This window comes from Gallinula chloropus (assembly GCF_964237585.1).
Source record: "Gallinula chloropus genome assembly, chromosome: 2".
Lineage (NCBI taxonomy): Eukaryota > Metazoa > Chordata > Aves > Gruiformes > Rallidae > Gallinula > Gallinula chloropus.
Window position 1 is genome coordinate 43669807 of NC_140086.1, and position 23108 is coordinate 43692914.

Consider the following 23108-nt stretch of genomic DNA (forward strand, 5'->3'; position numbering starts at 1 on the left):
AGGTGGTCAAATGAAAACCTTGTTTTAAAAGTTGATGATGGCTCACAGATTTTAAAGCTATAAGGGTGAATTATGACTGATTATCGTATTTCACCACAGATGTGTTTATCAAGCCCTAAGGAATTTTAGAAAGATGTTCACTTATAGTTCAAAAACTTGAAGGAATAGGTAGTCAGTCCTATCCTTAGACAACTTGTTTCAGTGGTAATATGTCAATTTTAAGAGAAATTCTAGCAGTTGTTTTAGACAGGTTTCACACAACACATTGATACTGATCCAGTTTACATAGGCATCATGACGTACTTCAGTCACTAACTTCCTCAGCTGACCTCTGTGGGTTTACCTCAACTAAGGTTCTTATCCAACCATCTCTGTGAGTTTCCCAGGGAGTAACAGTGCCAAAAATGCTCCTTGATCTGCAGCTCAGTGTATTGATTTTATGTCAAGCTGGAGTTCATTTACCTAAAGATAAACTGACTCTCTCGGAGAAAGGAACAAAATATCACAGAATCAGTCCACAGTTATATGAATTTCTGTGTTTAATCACTGACAGATTTGTTCTTGGAAAAAAAATCTTGATGAACTGTAAAATAATCTGTAACCTACACCCACTTGAGAGTTGACATCTTTTAGTTTAAGCTTCTGAGGCCTCTGTCCATCCCATGTAAATCTGATTTTCTTGGCTCTGCACTGGAATCCAAAACAGAGGATGACTCCCTAACCTGGGGCATCAGTCCAAATTCCTCAGCCAGTTAAAAGCTGATGGAGATCCACAGTGCTGCTGACTGTAAAGCAATACATTGTTGGTGTATCTTTGTGGAATTTCACAATCCACACAAAGGTATAACCAATATTTAGAAATGCAGTGGTGAGCTTAGGAGTCTTTCCAGTGATGCTTCTTACTATTTTTTCAGTATTCCACCTGAAATATCATTTTATAATTCCATTAGTATTGATATTTCAGCCTCAAATCTTTAATGACCTCAAGAATACCTTGGAGTCTAATCTGACTGTGAAATCTAGCTGCTGCTGGAAGTTGCAAATACAGATGGGGAGATTCAAATTTAGTTCGGTGTCTTTTTTAAGTCCATGACTCTATTCGAATGTCTCCCACAAAGAGCTCTTACTGAATTAAAATCCACGTCCAGTCTATGCGGACAGCTCTTCCATCTGTGATCATCTGATAAAACAAGTAGCCAAAATTAATACCCATAGTATTTGGCAGGTGTTCTGGATTTACTTGTGAGCATTCACACTCTCCAGACATCTGCCCTTGCTGCCTGCTCCACATGACATTGTGCCCAATCCTTGTCCCACGTTCAGGTCAACATTTAGCTCAACACAGTTGAGCATATCTGGCAGTCTGCAACCCACAACTCTACCTTTGCTGTCAGTGTGAGGCATGTCGTTCTGCCAAAATATTTTGTTCAGCAAATGTCATCGTGAAATGTTTTGACAATATCTTAAAAAAAATAAAAGTCTTCCCTTTCTTTAGTTGAAATTATTTGCTGAATTCTACTTGAATTGGTGAATAAATTTGGTCATGTCCAAAGGAAATCACATTTTTGACAAATTAATTGTTCACAGAAAAATAGTTTTAAATAATTTGTGAAGAGATACACCTGCATGCTCAGATGTGATATTACAATTATATTTATAGGTGTTTTCCATGGCAGCCTACCATGACTAGACCAAATCACCCATGTTTTCACCTCAGGAAAGATTCACTAACAACTGAGAAGAACCTTAAGAGAGTATTGAACAAAGCGAGTTTCCTTAATTGTTTAGTACAAGATTATTTGGCACAACTCTTTCTGCAATTCTGATACTCTGTAAAAATCATAGCACTCAAAAGGCCCTTAGGGATGCTTAGCATAAGAACTTTGTGCTATATAATACAAAACCACATAAATGCCTGGCACAACTTCTAAAGGTAAATATTTTGCTTGTGCTGCTTTGTGTGCTGAGGTGTTTTGCTCTTAAAAAAACCCCAACAAATGAGCAAACAAAACCAAAATAAAAGCCCATGCAAGAAATAAAATACCCTCAAATAAAGCTAAAAAAACCCAAAACAAAACAAAAAACCCTAAAAAGCAAACCAACCCTGAACTTCTGAGATAAAAGGTGCTACCAGCAATGTCCTGCTCCAAACCCCATAGAAGTCAGTGGAAAGACTTACTGATGCTGGTGTGCTTTAGAGTGTCATCTTCACATATAACCAGCAGCAAGTAGCCCACCTTCCCAAAGTATAACAAAAAACACAGTTACAGTCACATTTGTTTCCTTTTCATTGTATGGAGGGTTTAGTATTAAACATTCATACTTAAAGAAGCTTGTTTGTTGCGCACACATATGGAAACCCCTTAACTAAGACATAAACATAATCCAATTGCTAAAATGAATACCCAATTGAATGTAGTGATAAAAAGATATGGTCCTGTTGTATGCTTACAGTGCTAGAATATACAAATTATTAAATTAAAATTCTGGGTATCATCTACTGATGCCCAAAAGTAAAACTGCTTCTCTGCTTTCGTTTGCCCTTGAGCAAATACTGGCAAAGTGCTTATTTATATCTGTACCTGAAAACATCAGAAGAATAACAAACAAACATACAATAGTAAATTTACAAATAGATCTATATCAAATTGGTTTTGGGGGTGGGTTTTGTTGTGTTTTTTTTTTTTGTAATGTTGATCCTGTACAAGGAAATTTGATGCAAACAATGTTATAAACTAATTAAATCTACACATTATCTGCAATAAATTTCACTTTCCTTAGTAAAACTCTCTTCTAAAAGAAAAAGAAAAAGTATGCTCATTAAAAAAAATAGTAAATAAAAATCAGGAAGAACCAGTTTAATTACTCAACAAAAGCTCTTTCTTCCACCCTAGACAAAATGCAGAAGGTACAGGTTATTCACTGTGTACCTTTGAAGCCGTGTTTTGTAAGCTCCCTGTATTATTCCACAGGTGCCCGACACCTGGCTGCGATGGCTCTGGCCACGTGACGGGGAACTATGCATCCCACAGAAGGTAAAAACTATTTTGTCACACGGGGCTGCAGCACTGTGGGTTCTCAGCAAACAGCGGCAGAAAGAGGTGGCTTTTATTCTCTGTGCTTCTTTCAGTTTATCTGGTTGTCCTCGTGCCAGAAAAGGAGGTATCAAAGTGACTCCTACCAAGGAAGAAAAAGAAGACCCTGAACTTAAGTGAGTACAAAGGCAGAAGTTGACAACCAGTGAAGGGGGAAAAAAGCCCATAAGACCTCAGGACTTGAGGCATTGTAAGAGATGCCCCAGTTAATCTGAGCATCACAAGGATACGGCCTAGAGCTTGAGCTCAACCAAGTGTTTCTGCTTCTAGCAAAGCTGGTGGAGTTCATCATCTTGGAGCTTGAACAGTGGGGAAAGATTTCTGTATCTGCTTGCATTGGTCCAATTACTGTAAACAGTGCTATGAAAGTGCTACTTGGTTGGAAAATTTGGCAAAGGAAAACAAATTATTTCTGCCTGCAGTGAAATCTTAACATGTTAGCTAATTAAATCAGAGTGACACCTTAAAAATACATCCTGGAGAACTTAAATATACATATCATGTCTTTCCTCTAAAAATAAATGAAAATTTCACTTAAAGTGAAAACTGGAAACTCAGTAGAGATTCGCTATGTTACTGATTCTAACGCACATTCCATTAAAAATCAGTAAGTGATAATTGCCAGAATATTGACCTGAAGGTTTAGCTGCATAGAATGCTGTTCTTAATACTTGCTTATGATATATGAGAGGCTGCATAACACTGACAGAGCAAAAACCTCCTAAACATGTCTTTGCAAGTATTTGCATGAGATGATAGAGGCTTTTCAGGTACAGGAACCCACCCTCTGCTTCATGCCAGAAACCTAGACAGAGATGAGAGCATGTTGACTTTCCATACAGTTACTTGTAAAAGTGTGATTTATTGCCTGTGATAGAATTTCAGTTTTCCTTTCTGATAAAATACTATCTGAACAAATATTTTAGTTTCTTAGGATGTATGGCTGCATTTTAAATTGCCTTAAATCTTAAGATCAGCTGAACCCCTGTAACTCAGCTTGACATGAATTGGATGCTCAGGTGCAGTGTGCCTCCAGGGACTGAGTCTTATTAATCTGTTAATGCAAAGTGGCACAAGCAGCTGGAATAATTTTCTCAGACTTTCTTGAGACTGTCTTCACCTGCTCTCTCCAGTGAAAACGGGTGTTCTTTTGCTGTGTTTCTGTAGATGTCCAGTGATAGGCTGTGATGGCCAAGGTCACATATCAGGTAAATACACTTCTCATCGCACTGCTTCTGGTTGTCCTTTGGCTGCCAAGAGACAGAAGGAGAGTCCCGTCAATGGGTCTTCACTATCCTGGAAACTGAACAAACAAGAGCTGCCACACTGTCCTTTGCCAGGCTGCAACGGGCTGGGTCATGTTAATAATGTTTTTGTCACCCACAGAAGGTATAACTTTGTGTTTTCTCTTTTTATTTTTCCTTAACATTCCACTGTTGAATTGGCAACGTGTGAGGTTACAGTCTGAATAAATTGTGCTGAAGTCTTTTAAGTAACAACATAGTTTACATTGCAGCTCAAGTAATATGAATCGGAATAACTTTCAGAGAGTTGGGATCAACTTTTTATTCTGTTTTTCAATATTCCCATTGCAGTCTGACTTTCCAAGGTATTTGCTTCAGATTAGCACAGTTTCTACATGATTTAAAATTTAATAGAGTTCTTTCCTAGGCAAATATGGAGTTGCATCAGTATATCTTTTACAGACAGTGCAAATACCATTGAAATGTCACCAGAAAAGATTTAGCAAGACCAATGGCTGCATTCATTTCATCTTTCTACCAGTGAAAAAGCTGTTTCCATAAAATTTGTATTCAAATTGCTAGAAAAATTAAAATTAAAAAAAAAAAGTAAACACAAAGAACTCATATGGATTGCTTATTTAGAGTTCTAACAATCCTACAAAGAAAACTATCCTTACAAAGCAGGAATCACATGCACTTTTTCACAGTGAGGGCAACAGAGCACTGGAATAGGCTGCCCAGGCTGGTGGTGGAGTCTCCATCTCTGGAGATATTCAAGACCCGTCTGGATGCCTATCTGTGCAATATGAGCTAGGGAGCTGCTTTAGCAGGGCGGTTGGACCTGATGATCTCTCGAGGTCCCTTCCAACAGCTATGATTCTATGATTCTTTGATTCTATGATTCTATGATAACCAGTAACAATAAACACTACAATTTTATATATCACTGTGAAAACACTAGTACAATTTGACCACATTCAATCAATATTACTCAAATAATCTGACCATACAATCTGAACTAATACCTGGCAAAATTTGGTCTTCTGTCTGCAATAGGAATTAAGTCTATATTTTGTACTTTGCTTTCATTTTAATGCTCTGGACCAACTTCTTCAATTCAAGAATGTCCAAGGTGACTTGAACAAATTCATTTGGAGTCTAGTGTTATCCTAATTTTATGATCTACATCCCAGCTTAAAATCTTTATGCTTGGACACTATTGTAAATTGGGACTAATTAAGCAAATAATATGAATAGTATGTTAGCTGCTTGCAACTCATACTACAGATGCTTTCTGTCCTAGATAAGACTGTCTAACAGTCAAGATCATGTTAGTTAAAATAAGGTAGTAAATATAGCTTTGTGCTATGACATCGTTTCCTAGGACATCTGAAGACAAACAAGTAACCCGTGGCTTTGAAATATTCCTCCAGCTGGTTTTCTGCTCTGGGCAGAGATACTAAGCAGCACCTCAGAACTGGAGAACCAGCAATTTTTTCCTGTATAGTTTTTAGCTTTGCCACTGTGAAGATAAGAATTTATCCCACAAAAAGCTTTTTCCTTTCTTTCTATTTTTTTTTCCTTGTGGAAACACCGTATCTGTTAAGATTTTTTAAAAATTGTTTTTGCACCAAAATCAACCATTTTCCTGTGTAACGAAATTTTCCATCACTCCTTACTTGGCCACGTCTGAATACAAATCCTTCTGTCAGTTCTTCAGCATATGGGAATTTCTTTGTTATTTATAAAGATAGTATTAAGACAGTGCAATTCATCTCAGCCCTTTAGTGGGCTATAAAAATTTCCTCAGATAATTACCAGCTGATGAAATTGTAAGCTTTGAAATAGCAAAATGTAATTTAATGTGAACAGTGGTTAAAAAGCAAACTGACTATATAATAGAACCATTCAAAAAAGCTATTACAGTCTATAGGGTATATCCAGAGTTATTATTGCATTGATCATTATTATGTATCAACAAAATGATACAATAGTTGTGCTCTGTGGAAATTATCCCCTAAAGAAATTGTTACTTGTTTTCTAGTTAGTAAACTTGCTATTTTAAAGGACCACACCGCCCCTTGACTCTGGAGCACAAGCCCTCAATAAAAACAACAGAGAGATTTTATTTATAAGTGTTGGAACCTCAAGAATTCTGTAAATGCATCTTCACATTACTTAACAGAGGCTGCCACTGTTATTTCGATTTTTCTGAAATCTGTTTAAGAGTTGTTTACTTATAGGTTGAGATTTCTGTGCCAATTTTCAAGCTGGAATATACAGTTAAATGGCTCTTTATGAGTTATGTCATTCCCCGAAGCTATGCTATAATGGAGATACTGATGTGACCTTAGGTACAGAGGTCTGTCCAAGTGCATGATAATATTGCCTGAAAGGATTGTTGCCATTTTCAAGTGGGTGCTAATGTTTTTTTTCCTATCCGTTTCAGCCTGTCTGGTTGTCCTCTGAATGCACAAGCCATAAAAAAGGGCAAAATTTCGGAAGAATTAATGACTATCAAGCTTAAAGCAAGTGGTGGTAAGGAGATTTGTAAAAGACGATGACATTTATTTAGATAGAAGGGCCCTGACTCCCATTTATACTTATGCCCCTTTATGCCATTCTGGCATTAATTCTCACTCCTTTCAGTTGTCCCCAGTGATAACAAAAATCTTTGCACAAGAGATTATAAAATTATTCTCATTTACATCAGGATAACTCAACTTTAAGGGTATGTTCTCATCCTGTGCCACAGCATTTTTTTTTATTTGGAGGTGCTCATAATATCATTATTACTAATGAATTATTAGCTACAGAGCAGGAGGACTTGGCTCTCTGATGAGTAAGGTAAGAAAGGATAAATATTATGTGCACAAATGGACTCCTCCCCTTAACTTGACTACTACATGGTTTAGTTCTGTGCAGTATTTAGAAAATTTTGCCTTACAGTTTTGTAAGGCACCTTCGGTAAAGGAACAATTACCAAATTAATAATTAGAGGAACATATATAGAAATATTCCTTTCTTATGCAGCATGCTTTAGGAAGTTGGGCATTGAGCCAGGATTTGGGGAACTTAGTCTTTATGCCTCCAACTGCTGAGCGAAACGGCTATGTTACACTGGGCAAACAATTTTGCTTCCATGTGTCCATGTTTTCACCAGGGCAGGGACTGCTGCTTACAGGTTTTCCAAGCTGGCTCCCCAGCAGACTCAGTTCAGGGCTCTAGGTGTTAAAGCAGGAACCACAGTGGCACAAATCTCTAGGCAGAGTTGGTCTCGTGGTGATCCTAAGCAGAAAGAGGGACATGTATGGCCAGCAGTTGTAGTTGCTCAGCATTTTTTTATGACAAGGCCTTTTATTTCTTTGCTATCTGACTTGTGGGGATGTAAAAGCCTTACCATTTTTTTTTCCCCTGTTACATTTGTTAGCTTCCTCACAACTTCCCTTTTGCTGTTATTTAACTTTCACTATTTATCACATGTAACTAAGGCTGTGCTTCCTGAAGTTACTCTGCACAGAGATTTGACCCCACAGAGTTTCTTGCAAGATCAGAGGCGGGTACAGATGAGCTTACTGAAATCAGCTTATAGTAATGGAGATGTTCCCTGCAAAAGAAGAGTTGAAATTACTTTTCTTTTAAAATAATATGAAGTATTGTGAACACATCCTTATATTTTATGATAAACTTTCCTCTTTCTGGACAATTTTTTCTTTCTATATTCTCTAGCTTATAGTTGCATGTTGCACTGGGAAAAAAAAATACTGTGAAACAAAAGGACTCAGAAAGCCCTTTCTATTTTTCAGCTTATATAGATGATTTATAGCTAGGAAACAGTTTTGACAGTAAAAGCAAAGTAAGTGGCAATTTAAAGATCAATCATTTGATCAAAAGCTTATTATCTTCCTCTTGTTCAGTAGCAGGTAATGCAGCTTGTTACTCATACATCCATTTACATGTGGACACTTTAAATCTGATATCAGTATTTTCGACTCTGTAGGTATTGAGAGTGATGAAGAAATCAGACACTTGGATGAGGAAATAAAAGAACTGAATGAATCCAATCTTAAAATTGAAGCTGACATGATGAAACTCCAAACCCAGGTATAACATCGATGTGAAAGTCTTACCTTCTCCTGTGTTATGTTTAAGCACAATAAATAAATGAAATACTGCGTAAAGGCAATGGTTAAACAGTTACTCTCCCCTGCATTTGTTTCCCCATCACTTCCTGGCATTTAAAAGTACCATAATCTTGCATGTTCTTTTGTAAAATTTTTTTTTGTTTGTTTTCTGTAAATAAGCATCAGATTCCTGGGTATTGTCTTAAAGATCTGGTGAATGACAAATTCAGGGCAGCTTGGAGCTAATGTTGGCAAGCAGAAAAAAAACCCAAAACTATTTACCAAACAGAACATTCATTTTTCTCTGTTGACCAAACCTCTGTTGCCCAAACTGTGCAGAATTGCACGACAGTGTTTTTAGGGAGGACCTTACCTCTTACAAGCAGGCTCTAACTCTTAATTTGAGTCGGCTTTATTCTTATGTGTACTTAAGAAATTGTCCGTTGTTCAGTTCACCCACTGTCAGTTATTCAAATAGTTTGGATTTTGCCTCCAGGCAACACCTGGTAAAGAATGGGTGCCTTTTTCTAGGCTGTGAGACAGATGAGTTTGACAGGAGCTATGGAAAAGAGTAATTCTCTTTCATTCTTTTCTATAGCTGAGAAATTAAATCAGCTTTAAGATGCTGATAGTTCTATGAAGTGAGATGGATATGTTCATCCCTACAGAGACTCCTATATGCACCCAGGAGTTCATCTGGGCAGACAGGGTAAAAGCAAGAGCATAAACTTGCTCAGTATTTCAGGAAAAAGACTTTAAGAAAAAAAGTTTCTAAATGAGATCTGGGAACTGAATATAAGTCTAAACTGATCTAAACCAAAACTGACTGTAACTGTACCCCTCCGTATTTGTACCACGCTGGAATGCATGGTGATGATTCATGCTGTTTATGTAATAACCACAGCGTATATGGTGTAAATAAAGGTGAGGTTTATGCCAGCTGCATTGGATATAGATGATTTGGCTTTACACTGCAAAGGCTGTGGGGTTATCCATCCCAAACTGCGAGGGGTGGTCTGTGTCTCAGGACACTTGTTTCAATTCTCTCTCATGATCACTGTGCTGTTTGGGCACAGAGGTTACCCAATTTACGCAGTCAGATTTCTTCTTCTCAGACTTGCTCCCTGGTGAAGGAAGTTTGACCAGCAAAACCTGAACTGAATCATAGCTGAAGCAACATGTTCCTTCCACAGCTTGCTCTGTCTCCTCTTAATCTACCCTAGCCAGGAATTAGGCTGCTGCGAGCACCCGCCAGAGGAGAGTTTGCAGTGAATCACAGGCAGGCAAAAAGAGGTTCCTCACCCTGTGGAGTGTTTTGATGTGTGACAGCGTGTGAGGGAGGGAAGCAAAAGGGCCACAGCAAGAGATGTTTAAGTAATGCAGAGATGTGCATCCTAATGAGGAGCAGGGGGACATCACAGCCGTGGATGTGACTCCCATCACTCTGTGTCTTGCGGAGCCATGCCAGGCACAGGGGTGGCAGCCCTCGGTTCTGCCTGACCCCACTGACCCCCTGCCCATTGCAGGGGGAGGAGATGGGCAGCAAGGAACCAGGCCCTGCCATAGCTGCCTTTGATTTCCCAGCACTGCTTTTGACATACAAGCCTCCAGAGCTGAGTATATTCCCAGCGTTCTCGTCTGATCCCTTTTCCTGCTCTTTCCAAACCCCTCATTTCCTTTATGTTGGTTGAAGATCATCTTTGTGATGATTGGTATGAGCTCAACCCCCCAGCTTCCTTTCCACCCCATTTTTCTCTTGTTTCCAGTGCTGTCACTAACCCCAGCCCGCTCACAGCTCCACCTTCAACCCAGGAGCAGGCCAGGAAAGTAGCACAACCCGTGCCCCTGCTATTGTGGTCAATCAGCAGGGATGCTGTAAGAGCAGGGCAGCAATGTAAACATCAGCCTCCTTTCTCCTTCCCTCCGCCAGCCCTGCGGCCACACTCTCCATCCCAGCTCCACACTGACCTTCCCCCTCGAGCTCAATTCCCTCCTCCCATCATGGCGCACCCTCCAGTGCCTCACAATCACAAGGTTTCTCTGTGAACTAGCAGCAAAGTCCATTAGTTCAGAGGAAATACAACCTCTTTCTTGCTCCGAATATTCTGTGGAGAAGTTATGTCTATCATAAAAAAACCCAAACAAACCCATACCTGAGTTTCAGATCTATCGTGGCCCCACTCATAATCAAATGGCTTCCATTTTGGGTTCAAACTGCAGTTACAATGCTGCCAGGGGTCTGTCTGTCTGTGTGTTTGTGCCTGCCTGTGTCTTTTAGATCACATCTATGGAGAGCAATTTGAAAACAATAGAAGAAGAGAACAAACTCATAGAGCAGAACAACGAGAGCCTGTTGAAAGAGTTAGCTGGCTTAAGCCAAGCCCTCATCTCCAGCCTCGCTGACATTCAGCTTCCACAGATGGTAAGACCACAGCCAGCATCTTCGCACCTTCTTTGAGGCTGTTTTGCCAGCACTTCAAGCAGATGAGCAAGCTCAGGGGCCAGCAGGAACACTGGGGCTGCGTTAGGAGAGGGCTCTTTTAGCCTAATTTACTTTGCCGAGATGCTGGTTCATGAAATCAGTGTGATAGCAGACACAGTTGATTCCAGGACTGAGCCAGCCCTGGTACCTCTGTCCTGTACAGGGCAGGCTTTTCCCTCATCCGTCCCAATCTGAACATCCACCCTGCACAAAGAGTGGAAACTTCACAACCAGAAACCTCACTGATGCTGCTCCTAGATCAGCCACTTAACCTGTTTCATACGGGTGATTTGTCTGGAGCGCACCGAGCTCTACCTTCTCAAATACTCCATGTCCTCAATGTCTTATTTGCAAACACAGGCCAAATCCACGAAGGGACCTGGGTGCCCAGAGTTACAGTCCCCTTTCCCAATCTCAAGCGTGTGCTGCTGGGTAGCTTCGGGGGTGTCAGCCGCAAACCCAGAGCCAAACAGACCGCAATAAAAAAGCAAGTTACACTGGCAATAGCGTATAATATTCCCTTTTCTTGCTTGGAGAGTGTGTGGTTCCCCCAGCAGACGCAACTCCATTGCTACAACCCCTCCATTAATTTGGATGGCTGCCCTGTTTACGACTTCTCCCCAGTTGCCATATCGCTGCTTTTCCATGCTTTGGGGTCGGGTGTTTGGGGTTTTTTGGCCTTAATTTTCTCTCCTACAATTATAATCTGTTTTGTCTTCATTTAGGGGCCAATCAGTGAGCAGAATTTCGAAGCATATGTAAATACACTCACAGACATGTACAGCAATCTGGAACGGGACTATTCCCCCGAATGCAAAGCTCTGCTGGAAAGTATCAAACAGGCAGTGAAGGGCATCCATGTGTAGGATGTGAAAGCTGCTGGGCAACAGAAATTACTTAACAGCAGTAAACTCCAGATGGATCTGTTAGGAGTTCATGTACTGCTAAGGGGTGTAGGTTGCCATGCTGCATTTACAATTGCAACATTGCACTAATTTTTTCCCAGCTGACATAAAAATAATAATAAAAAAAAGAATAAACCACAACAGACTATTTGTATTAACAGCAATGCACTCTGTTAGTATATTGTATTTATTTCAGTACAATTCTTTTTTTTTTCTTCTTTGCACTCAGTTTTTGTAAAGTGAATGTAAAAAGTGTGTGCGACTATTTTTTATATTTTTTATTTATTTCTAATCAAAGAGTTGTTTTTTTTATCTTTTAACAGCATTTTTGCGGCCTGCCATATTTTTACAAATGTGTTTATTAATTTATTTTCCAACGGGATTTTAAATAGACTGAAAGTTATACTGTAAATTAAATAACTTGCTGGGTTTGTACAGGAAGAAAAAAAAAAACAGAAAAAAAAAAACACATACACACACACAAAAAAAACCCTATGAAAGTAACAAATGACTGAGCCGTGGTTCTAGTTTTATTTTCCTCACATCCTGCTTTTTTATAATGGCTTTGTATCAGAGATGGGTTTGCGGTAACATGAGATGCGAAGATGCTTGGAATGAGAAGATAAACGGTGCCCACTAGTGGGTAACCCGGGCTCCTAAAAGCACAGTACGCTGGAGAACGGAGTGTTAGGGAATATGTTAGCAATAATGAAATATAGCAATCAGCAGAGCACTTGACTTGGCTGTGTGATTTAGCCTATGCGAATGATTATTTAAATTGTTTCAAGAGAACTTCAGATTTATTTTACCACTGCAGGGTTTTTTTTTTTGGGGGGGGGGGGGGTATTTTTTTGTGTGTTTCGGGGGAGGAGGTTGTCTTTTTTTCTCTTTTTTTTTTTTTTTTTAATTATTATTTTTCCAGAGGTAACTCATGGAGGGAAATGACAATTATCTCTAAACAAGAAGGATAATTTGATAGGACTGGTACTTTTTTAGTGCGAGACGTTGAGGTTATAACCAAGTGACCAGTATTGCTATGGGTTTGGATTTGAGAAACGCAAACGCATCCCAAGCTGAAGGCTTTGTACATAACAAATCGAACACATCTCCCCTGAAATGGCATTTAATACTGGTTTGAACTTAACGGCAGCTGAGAAGGCAGCGGTCTGGGGAGCAATAATACCACTCCAGCGCGACGGTGGTTGCTTCTCTTTTCCAAACGAAGGGGTAGCAACGCCGTGGCTGGTGTCTCCCATCCTTCTTCGCTAAGACTAGGCTGACACTGAATTTGTTACCAGTCTTTGGGCAAGATACCAAGTGCTACAGAGCGTACAGACAGACAGAGGTGTGGACAGATGAGCACTTGCATGGTGGTGCTGGGGGCGTGCCTCGGTATCTGGTTAGCCTGGGTGTGGAACTTCTGAATCCGTCAGAAAGTAGCAGCGGTTGCTATAGCAGAGGCAATGTCTATTTCAGGGATTGTAAGTAATTAAGCATTGTTTCAAAAGTTTTTTTTATATTTATTTTTTTTAAGAAAAAAGGTATAAACAACCAGCTAAACTGCCTTTTTTGTATGCACACACACCTCATGTGCATATGTGCCTCAGTGTAAATGTATACATGGATCTAGCGTGTGTTTAATTTTTCCGTGCTATAATGAAAGTGTTTATTTTTATTAGCCTCATTTATATTTAGATTGAATATGATGGCATTCACAGGCTTGACATATACAATTATATTATTACTGTTCCTGCACAAAAGTACTATTCAAAAGTGATTCAACTCTCATGCACTGTGGTCACTGTTCTGCATTAGGTGGGGCTTGCTTTTTGTTCGAGGGTTGACTCAACTCTCCGATCTTAGTTTAGACGGGGGAAAAATGTATGTTCTTAGGAGCTCTGTTTATTTTTAAATCGATTTTTCAAAAGCTACCATATGTGCTGTCTAATATAAATAGGAGGACACCAAACAAAAATTTGCTATGAAAGTTATTTGTTCTTGCTAAAAAAACAAAAAGCAAGCATTTGTTATACTTGTTAAATGCATACGAAATGAGTTCACTCGTTACAAAGACTAAAATTTAATTTACTAAATATTTTAACAAATTTGTTATATATTTTATTTAAGTAAAAAAAAAATCTCTTACTGACCTATGTATTTATTATTATGATTTACTATGGCTTCAGGTTAATTTATCTGTGTTTGGTTGTTTGCTCAGGATGTTCCGTGAAGTATGTTTGTATTTATTTGCCTCCCTTGTACTTGATGTGTTTTGTAATGTGCACTGATTTTTTTTTTCTTTAAGTTTTTCTTTTTTTTGTGTTTAAATGCATTGATGAGCTATACTGTAAATTAGACCTTTTGTAAAGAGCAATGATGTATGCATTTTTTAATTTGGAGTAGTTTGTATACTGTTTCTTCATACAATTAATATTTCTTACATCAAAACAACAAAATTGTGTTCTGTGCTGTACATTTGGTGTATGGTAGGAAATAAAATTGATAATGAAACATTGCAGGAAGTTTGTTGGGTTTTTTTAGCCTCAAGATGCCGACTTGTATTACACTTTCTTAGCTGCACCTGGCACTATACAATGTGTCATATGTTTTACTTGCTTTGTGTACAAAATGTGTCATCCCTGTAAGTAAATTTCTAGTATAAATAATTTAATTAGTATTTTACTTCATCAATTTGAAATAAGGAGGAGAAAAATGGAACTGCTTAAGAGGTCCTTTTCACATCTGAAGGGAAAAAAAATCAAGATAATAATCACTGCATTATTTAATGCATTCTTTTCTTGGCAGTTGTAGACTCCATTTATACTGATAAAGTACAGGATTTGTGCTGACCTTTAACAGCTGCTAAATTATGTTTAAACATAAAAGCCATTGTAAAGTTTCCAGCAATTTGGAACCGCCCACTGTTCCAGTGCAATTTTCTGCTGAGATTTGCAGTGCTTAGGCATTGCACAAATAAAAATCTGCTGGTTTTAGGAAGACAATATTTCCAGTATCTAATGGACTTTGTTTTTTTCACTGTTCGTTGTACCAAAGACAGGCCAGTTTTATTTAGGATGAATGCTAGTGGCTTCAGAAGCATTTCCCGTCTCAGATTCCAACTTCCCATGGATAGACCAAGAATAATTTTCATTTAGAAAATAAGGTGAATTTAAATCCCATGAAGTAGCTGGTAATTATTTATTTGAATAGACATAGATAGATAAAAGAAAATAGACTCTGATGCTAGAAAAACTGTCATGTCCTGCATTTAAGTAGAGCAGAGTTTCACAATTTGGATTATGATACAAATCCTGGATACTTGCAAGTCTTGCTGAGTTTGGAGGTGTGGAGTCAGCAGAGGGCTGGGATGGAGACAGACCTGGCCTGTCTGGGAAGCTCTGCTCTGCTGCAGTTCAGTTTCCTTTGCTCTAGGGCACTTATCCAAGGACAGCATGAACTGGTTCTCAAGTAATTAGCAGTCACTTAAGTAATGTTTCTTAATATTTCTTAATGAATACAAAATGATTTTTTTTTCAGAGTCCTTCAAAATTATTGTTTAGCTGTAGATCATCAGGTCAGCAGATGCTAGTGGGGTGGCTTCTTCTCACACACCAGAGATGAAGCAGCTCTCCCTTAGCAGTGTGCCTTGATGCTGAAGAGATACAGACAATAGGCCAACATTCTACAGTCTCTGTTTTCTATTGCAATCTTATTTTTATTTACTAATTAAGCACCTCTACTTTCCTGCTGACTTAGTGCATCTAAATATATCATGTTTTTTCCACTTGTAGACCCTTCATCCTATTCATATTGTACTTTGGGCTTTTGGGGGATTTTTTGTTAATAACTCACAGGATTTCTTGATAGGAATTTGTTATCACACAGTGACGAGAGTTATGACAGAACTCATCATTTCCTCCTGTGTTCCTTCAGTGCTGTATGTATATTCAATATCTCTTGGTGTTTCTGCTATACTTAAAGTTTCTTTATGATCTATACAGCTGTAAAACTTGGACGCTGCCAGGAGATTTGCACCAGACAAAATCTTTTGTTCATGTCACTGGGGATACTGTGGGATGATAGAGCTCCATTTAGCTTTTGTGTAATGTAGGACAGTGACCTAGTTTTGGTACCTTTCAGTATCTCATTCTGGCTTGGTTTTCTCCTGTATCTTTTGCTCTAGTAAGTCTTAGCCAGCCAAGCTTACACATAATTTCATCAAGGATTAGTCTGGTTTCCTGTCTGACTTCATGGTACAAATTGCTTCAACTGCATTTCATACTTAACGAATGTTCCCGGGGACATTGTCCAAGTAAATCTCAGGACTTTTCAGTTATGTGATAACAATTACTATTTAGGTTGCTGCTGTCTGCTCTTAAAACTGTTAGTCCACAAGATTTTTCCAAACCAACTTTTGTTGCCCGACACCAGATTCTGGTGTGCAGCTTCACACCCCTGGACAGGGACACATTCTTAGAAGCGAACTGCACATCTATTTTTGCCAAGCAAAGCTTTTTCAAAATTCCCTTCTCAGGACAATAACTAGCTATTAACTTTCGATATTATTATTTCATAAAAAATATTTTTATATATATTTAACACTTATTTGCACGTACAGAACATCATAAAGTTCCAGGTGGGTACTTGTACCCATCCCAGGTAGGGAAGAGTAGAACATCATTGATGGTACACCCAAGCCTAATTCTGATCCTTGCCAAATGCCTCTTTTACTGTCTGTGCACAGCTTTTTTATACTTCTGATGGAAAAATTTATAAAAAAAAAAAGCAAAAAAACCCCAAAACCCCAAAAAACCCAAAATACCAAACCTCATTTTTTATTTAAGTGAAGATATATCATCTGTCCAAATAGTTCTCTGTCATTGCTGCTGAAGCCAGAGCTTAAAGTATCTGATCTGCAATCTTCTTTAATTACAGTCATATGTACAATCTCATATGCACCCCCTGTTTATTTCTGCCACAATAAGCAAAATCTGGATTAGGAGCCAGGTTCTATGCTGATTTCAAATTTATTGGGATGAAATTCATTTGATCCTTTAGAAGCAGGATGAGCTTAGTTCCCTTGGGAGGGAATTGCCTAGAACTGGGAAAGAGTCAGCTTCTTTAATCCTGACGTCTGGTCAAAAAGATTTTAGGGAAGGGTTGAAGGTTTTAAAAAGCGCATAAAAACCGACTGGGAAAACATGTGTAAATCAAATTCCTTCAGGGAAAAATGCAGTACCATCTCCACAGACCGAAGAGTCGAGCACAGGCACCGTGTGTAGAGCATCACTGCTGAAGGCTGCAAGGGGATGCCTTGTGTTTCCCAGCTGGCAGGAGACAAAATGGCACCTCAGGAAACCCAGCTCTAGGCCCTACTCAGCCTTTTGGGTGACTCTGGGCAAGACACTTGATTCCAGCTCTGTTTGCACATCAAGAAGACTCTGAAACATGTTAGGAATGAGCAATGCCCTTTTATAGGAGCATGAAGCACATGACTGTGTATTCAACAAGGGAGAAATAGCTAGAGTGTGGGTGCAAGAGCATATAGTACCTATGATACAACTGGCAGCATACTGTCAATTTCACAGTAGTAATTGCTGTCTGACGAGCGGTATCTGCAATATCACTAAGGCAGTAAGGCCTGTTGCCTCTGGTTTTAGCTCCTCTGCATGTCAGAAATGGTTGCTCTCTATACACCACAAGTTCACTAGAAACCCCCACATTTCCTATATCAAACCCTATTGGCTCTTATGCACAGTCCATCATGTAGGTTTAGATCTTTTTTCTTTTTTCTCCCCCCTCTTCAGGCATTATTACATTTACCATTTTATTTCTCTGCTTCTTATATTGTTTCCCTGGAAGATGTCTTCCAGTTAGCGCTGCTGGTCAGTCTGAAACCAAATTTTCAAAATGCAGAAGCTAAATTTCAAAACAAAAGAAGCAAAAGCTATAAAAACAGAAGCATTTTAATTAAGATAATGGAGCTCCCACAGATTTCGTGAAAAATCAGCTGATTGCTATGAGAGCAAAATTATGATTCACTGTAAGAGGGAAGAGGAGGGAGGCTCAGCTGTTAAAGATTCTGTTTGGCAAGGGATGACTCCTTATCAGCATGATGTACAACTCAGACTCACAGCAAGAGTTAGTGCAAGGTTGGCCAGAGAACCACACTCTGGTGCCTGGTGCCATGTCAAGAGATGTAAATGGTACAAGTCTCATACATAAGTATTTGAGCAAGAAAGTAGGTAGCCAGGAAGCAACTATAGCTCACCAAGCAGCAACTATAGCTCCTGTGTCTATACTGACAGTGACAGGGTCAGGGGCACAACACAGACATCCACTGGACTCCATCGGGTACCAGGCGACATCAGCTCCACCCTGAGCAGAACTTCTCTGTTTTCCAAACATGGGTCTTGTCCCATTTTGCCAAATGAAATACCATCTCCAGCTTACACACATCTCCAGTGTGTTATCTTGGGGAAACACAAATTACTGCTGAGCTCTGACTCACCCCAACATGGCTTTATATCTGGAGGAACGCAGGTATTTCTCACAGGACATGCTGGGCAGGCAAAGCCTGGCTGCAGAACCTCCCAGGGCTATAAAACCCCAACCACCAGCGTGTCTGCTGAGCTTTTGTGGAGGTAGCTGGTGCGGGGGGGAGGAACCAAGATGCTTGCTGAGTGCCTTTTCTCCTCCACCTGCTAGGATGGTACCCGGTACTGCAGTCCCCAGCCAGGTAGTGGCCTCCCAGCTCCACTTCCACCCTTATTCCCCATCCAAGCCCAGGCCAGGCTGGAGACAACCATTTTTTCTTTCTTTTTTTTTTTTTCTTTCCCTGCAAGAGGCTTAAATCTGTTTTCACCATCTTGGAAGCATAGTGTGGCTGCAGCCATCACTGGCTGGGCCTGGCTGCCCTTTTTATTACCAGATTAGAGGACATTGTCGTGATTCGTATGAGGCCTTTCAGATAAGGCGCTGTACAAGTTCCAGTAGGTTCCAAATACGACAGCGCGGCTTTCGCATCCAGCCTACGGGATCAGAGTTTATTTCCCCAATGCAGACAGCTTTGCACTGCCTTCCTGTTAATTAAAGTATTGATTACAATACCACACTGTTTACATGCAAGATTTTGCATGGTCTTGGCCATTCACATGCAAATGAACTTGTAAGCCTTTCTGTGCCCTAAAATCTGCTGATGTCAGTCTTCCAATTCTAACTCCACGTTGTAGAACATGTGGCTTTCTATAGCTTAGCTTTGATGCCCCCAAGTCATATTATCCCAATTCTGAGGTTCATTATGATAAATCATTCACTGGTTTTAAATCAAAAACTTTAATTGTACTGTACTTATTCAGCTTAGGTTTTGGCTCCTGAAGGCAGCAGTTTTAATTGCATCATTTGTATAGTGGCCCAATATGTTTTGGTGTGAAAAGTGCATTATCACGTTTAATTTTGCATTATTTTTCCCATATGTTTTAGTTACACTAAAACTTCAGATGGGAAGTGATGAGGCTTTCCCACTGCTCTCTCATTCTCTCTTCAGTGTTTTTTAATGAGCTAAGACCACACTATTTTCTTTTGTTCTCATCGGTTGAGGTTTTAGGGAGCTGTTTATTTGTAGGGTAATTCTTGTATTTATGTAGAGCAAGGCATTAGACATTTTTATCCTCTACTTATTAACAAGCCAGATGGTACCGGCTGCTACCCACACAATTCCAATTATCAGATGGCAAACTGAAATATACGTGGGGCAAATGAGAAGATGTATATTAAAGAAGCATTGCAGAGAATTGGCTTCTCGGAGATGTTGATTCACAAAGGGGTACTAGCAATTAGGGTGTGACAGCCTGCTGCTGAACGTACAGTGTTGCCCTCAGGGCACAAGCGTTCAGCCTCCAAAATATTAATACTATCTCTCCTTCCCCTATGGAATGAATGCTTATCTTTGAAACCTGATTCAGGTCTTTCATCCTTTAAATTTCTTGTGCACTTCAGAGTGAGATTTAGTATCAAGGCAGCAAGCTATGGTATCCCAGAAAGATATGGAAGAGATGAAAATTAGCATGAAGTTTGTGCGTCACCTCTCCTAATACACTCTCAAGCACTTCTTTGTATGCACCCCAGTAACACAGGAACAACTCTAACACTGAAATGTAAGAACCAGCAAAGTATTGTTATTACAGGTCTCAAACTGACCTAGAAGTTACACTTGGAATTTTGGTGAGGATAACTTTCAACTTCAGGTTTCAAAATAAGGAGGTCTGGTCACACTTACTAGGTTTGGCTTCATTGTCTTTTAAAGGTGACTTTTGTAAATTCAGAACCTAGACCCTTACTTAGGGTGAATCCATAAATCAATGATGCATGCTAATAATAAAGAATGAGTGTTTTAAAAGCAGGTTTTATAATGCCTTGGGTTTTTTTCTGCCCAGAAGATACAGCCTCCATAGGAAAAGTTTTTGAGTGAAAATTGTGCTCTCATGCTTCCTTTATTTTGACACAGAAATTCTATACACAAGTTGGCTGGGAAGATGGTAAACTTTTCGTGTGACATTTCTATTCCTCTTCCCTTCTGGGTCAAGCTGAAAGCAGTAACAAAATCAAACTCTGGAGAAATGTATGTCCTTGGGTCAAATCAGCTAAAGTAAAAAGTTATTTAAGCTAAAGTAATGGCTTGATAAAGTCTTTCAGTTGTTCATATGGGCTACTAGGAGGTTAATCATTTCTGTGAGTGGATTTTGCAAAAGTTGGAATGTGAAGCATTCCAGAGTGAGTTTAGTTTCTGTTTATAGTATTCGATCAAGAAAAGACTTTGTCTTTCAACAGCTGCTCTCATGATGCCAGGGAAAAGGTGCTCTCCTTGCAGCTGTTCCTGGCTCTTAACACTTGCAGATCTTGGGGAAGTCTCTTAACAGGATGACCCTGAAAACCAAATCTGCATGGTTTTCACACAATATACACTTCAAGCAGTTTACTATGTGCAAATGGTGCATGTGCAAATTCTCACTCCTATTTATGAGGAAGTGAAAGATTCGTGTGAGCATTTGTCTGCCATTTGTTTACACAAGTGTGTGAATTGCATCTGCAACCGTGAAGCCGATGCTTCTTCTGTCTCACCTTCCATCGGTGAAACGAGGGGACCAATAATGTTCCTTTCATCTTGATGCTAACACTAAACTTGAGCAAGGTCTGCAGTGGTCTTCAGGAGGCTGTCAGTGAGATGCTAAGTGTAAACTAGCAGTGATACAGCTATTCACAAAGTTTTGGGGAGTTCAGACTGAGCCTTTGTACCTGGTTTACCGGCTACAAAAAACCCGAAACACAGCATTGTCCAGAGTTTGTTCCCTAAATGTTCATTCCAGAGAAAGTAGCCCATTGCCTACTTGATGTTCCTCAAGAAGTTTAGGCAATGTAGAGAAGTTCAAACTAAACATCTCCTTGAAGCTCCAACGTGCAACTTCCAGTCTCTCCCAGTCAATACAATTGTCATGGAAGTTCACTTTTTTGCTGAAGTTCTTTAAAATCCTTAAGGCCAAAGTGTGATTTGATTTCTTGAAATAAGCCAACACTGGGTCAGATGCTTGAAGATCACTGACATCCAAATTATTATCAGGCCTGGATTGCAAAGAAGTGATTCAATAGCTGAACATCTGTGTACTCGCTCATGTAGAGTTGCTGTTTCACCCACAAGCAGCTGTAGAGTAGACAGGCAAAATTCTCTACATGGTGATAATTACAGCGTGTATTACAAAGGAGGCATAGTCATAAAAGCATGCAATCAGTTTGTTTTTTTAAACTTTGGAACAGGGCAACACTGTTAGATCCAAAGCTAATATATATAAAATAGGTTTCTCAGCCAAAATAGAGTAAGATTCAGTTAGATCTGAGCAAGATTAGGAAATTAACTTACTGATCAGGAAACTTTTTCTAAGCTCAATTTTTTCCAGTCTCCATTTTTCTCCTGTAGATGTGTCAGGTTAAAAACTACCTGAGGCACTCAAACTCTTCCAGACTGAAATATGATTGATTCTCTGTGGATTTGATTTAATATGCTTTTATTGCTCACTACACATGTCTGTCTGCTTTGTCTTGGGCAGTAGCATTAGGCATTGTATTATCATTTCTTACCACCAGGTTAGTAATGACAGCTGAGCACCCTTATCAGAGATCATGATCTTTTCATCTCTTATCTTACACTCTTTCAGCCTCCTGGTCACATATTTGTATGAAGACTATTGCAGCCAGGAAAAAAAACAACAAAAGGTTCCAATGAAATTTTTCTCTCACCCAAGACAAGCAGCTATGCACCACAGAAAGTATATGAAGTAGACCTTAAATCAGATGAAGTGGGATTTAATTATTGCTTAAGCCTTGTGTGCTTGCACGGGACTGCCTGCCTTTTTCCTACATTCAGGATCTATGAGCTCAACGTTCTTCTTCAGCGCTAAGAGCTGAAAGTCATTCAAGTATGAAACAGTACCTTCCTTGGGTTAACTCTGACACTTAGAATTTGTTGCTTCAGGGTTAACATTGGAATATGAGTGTGCTGATGTGATATTTTGGGGACCACTGTCCATGCAGCCAGAGAACACAATCTCACAGAGCACCATGGGCTGTGGCAGGAGTTAATATATCATAAAACATAGTTTCAAATCCCATACCTTATTGTAAAATGGCTGTATCTTATTATCACATGGGCTTCTGGTCCAATAATGACTGCACAGCAAATTCTTTTTCTAACCAGTAGTTTAGTTCACATGTTTACATGAAGCATGTGGTGAAGAGAAGAGAAATCAAATTACTGGCGGTTTTTTTCCAAACAGCAAGTCTTGGGTTTTACACCTGAATTATTCAGCAATTGTATTTTATTCATTTTCTAAACAGCTTCCAAAATTTCACAAATATTTCTCTGAGGTAAGATACTAGGCACAACAAGATTTGTGAGGAAAAAACCTGACAGGTCACTCTATAAAAGCAAACCAGCTGTCAAGGTTTTGCTCATTCCCTTAATAGGTAGCTGTGGAAAAGCATTGTTTGGTTAGAATGATTGCAAATCTGGGATTGTGGTATTATGCGATGTGCACAGGAGGAAAATAAGGATATGAAAGGTTTAATTTAAAGGAGAACTCATTGGGGGGAGAGAGAGAGGTGAAGAATGGTAATGGGACCCCCACTTCTGCCTGCGGTCAGGGCTGGGTAGAAGACACAGTCTGGGCATACACTAAGGACGATCAGTCCTTGCTGAGCCTACATAT

The 23108-nt window shown here is 39.4% G+C and overlaps 1 protein-coding gene across 2 annotated transcripts in view; it reads left to right on the top strand.

Moving 5' to 3' along the window:
- Positions 1–11811, top strand: part of ST18 (ST18 C2H2C-type zinc finger transcription factor) — a gene marked incomplete at both ends in the record, with an annotated part of 93563 nt that extends 81752 nt beyond the window's left edge. For both annotated transcript variants that reach the window (XM_084279740.1, XM_084279741.1), the window contains 7 exons: positions 2973–3035; positions 3131–3211; positions 4263–4484; positions 6789–6877; positions 8340–8443; positions 10742–10885; positions 11671–11811. In XM_084279740.1, coding sequence (XP_084135866.1) covers positions 2973–3035; positions 3131–3211; positions 4263–4484; positions 6789–6877; positions 8340–8443; positions 10742–10885; positions 11671–11811 — 844 coding nt within the window. The remainder of the gene's footprint in view (positions 1–2972; positions 3036–3130; positions 3212–4262; positions 4485–6788; positions 6878–8339; positions 8444–10741; positions 10886–11670) is intronic.
- Between the last annotated feature and the right edge of the window lie 11297 nt (positions 11812–23108).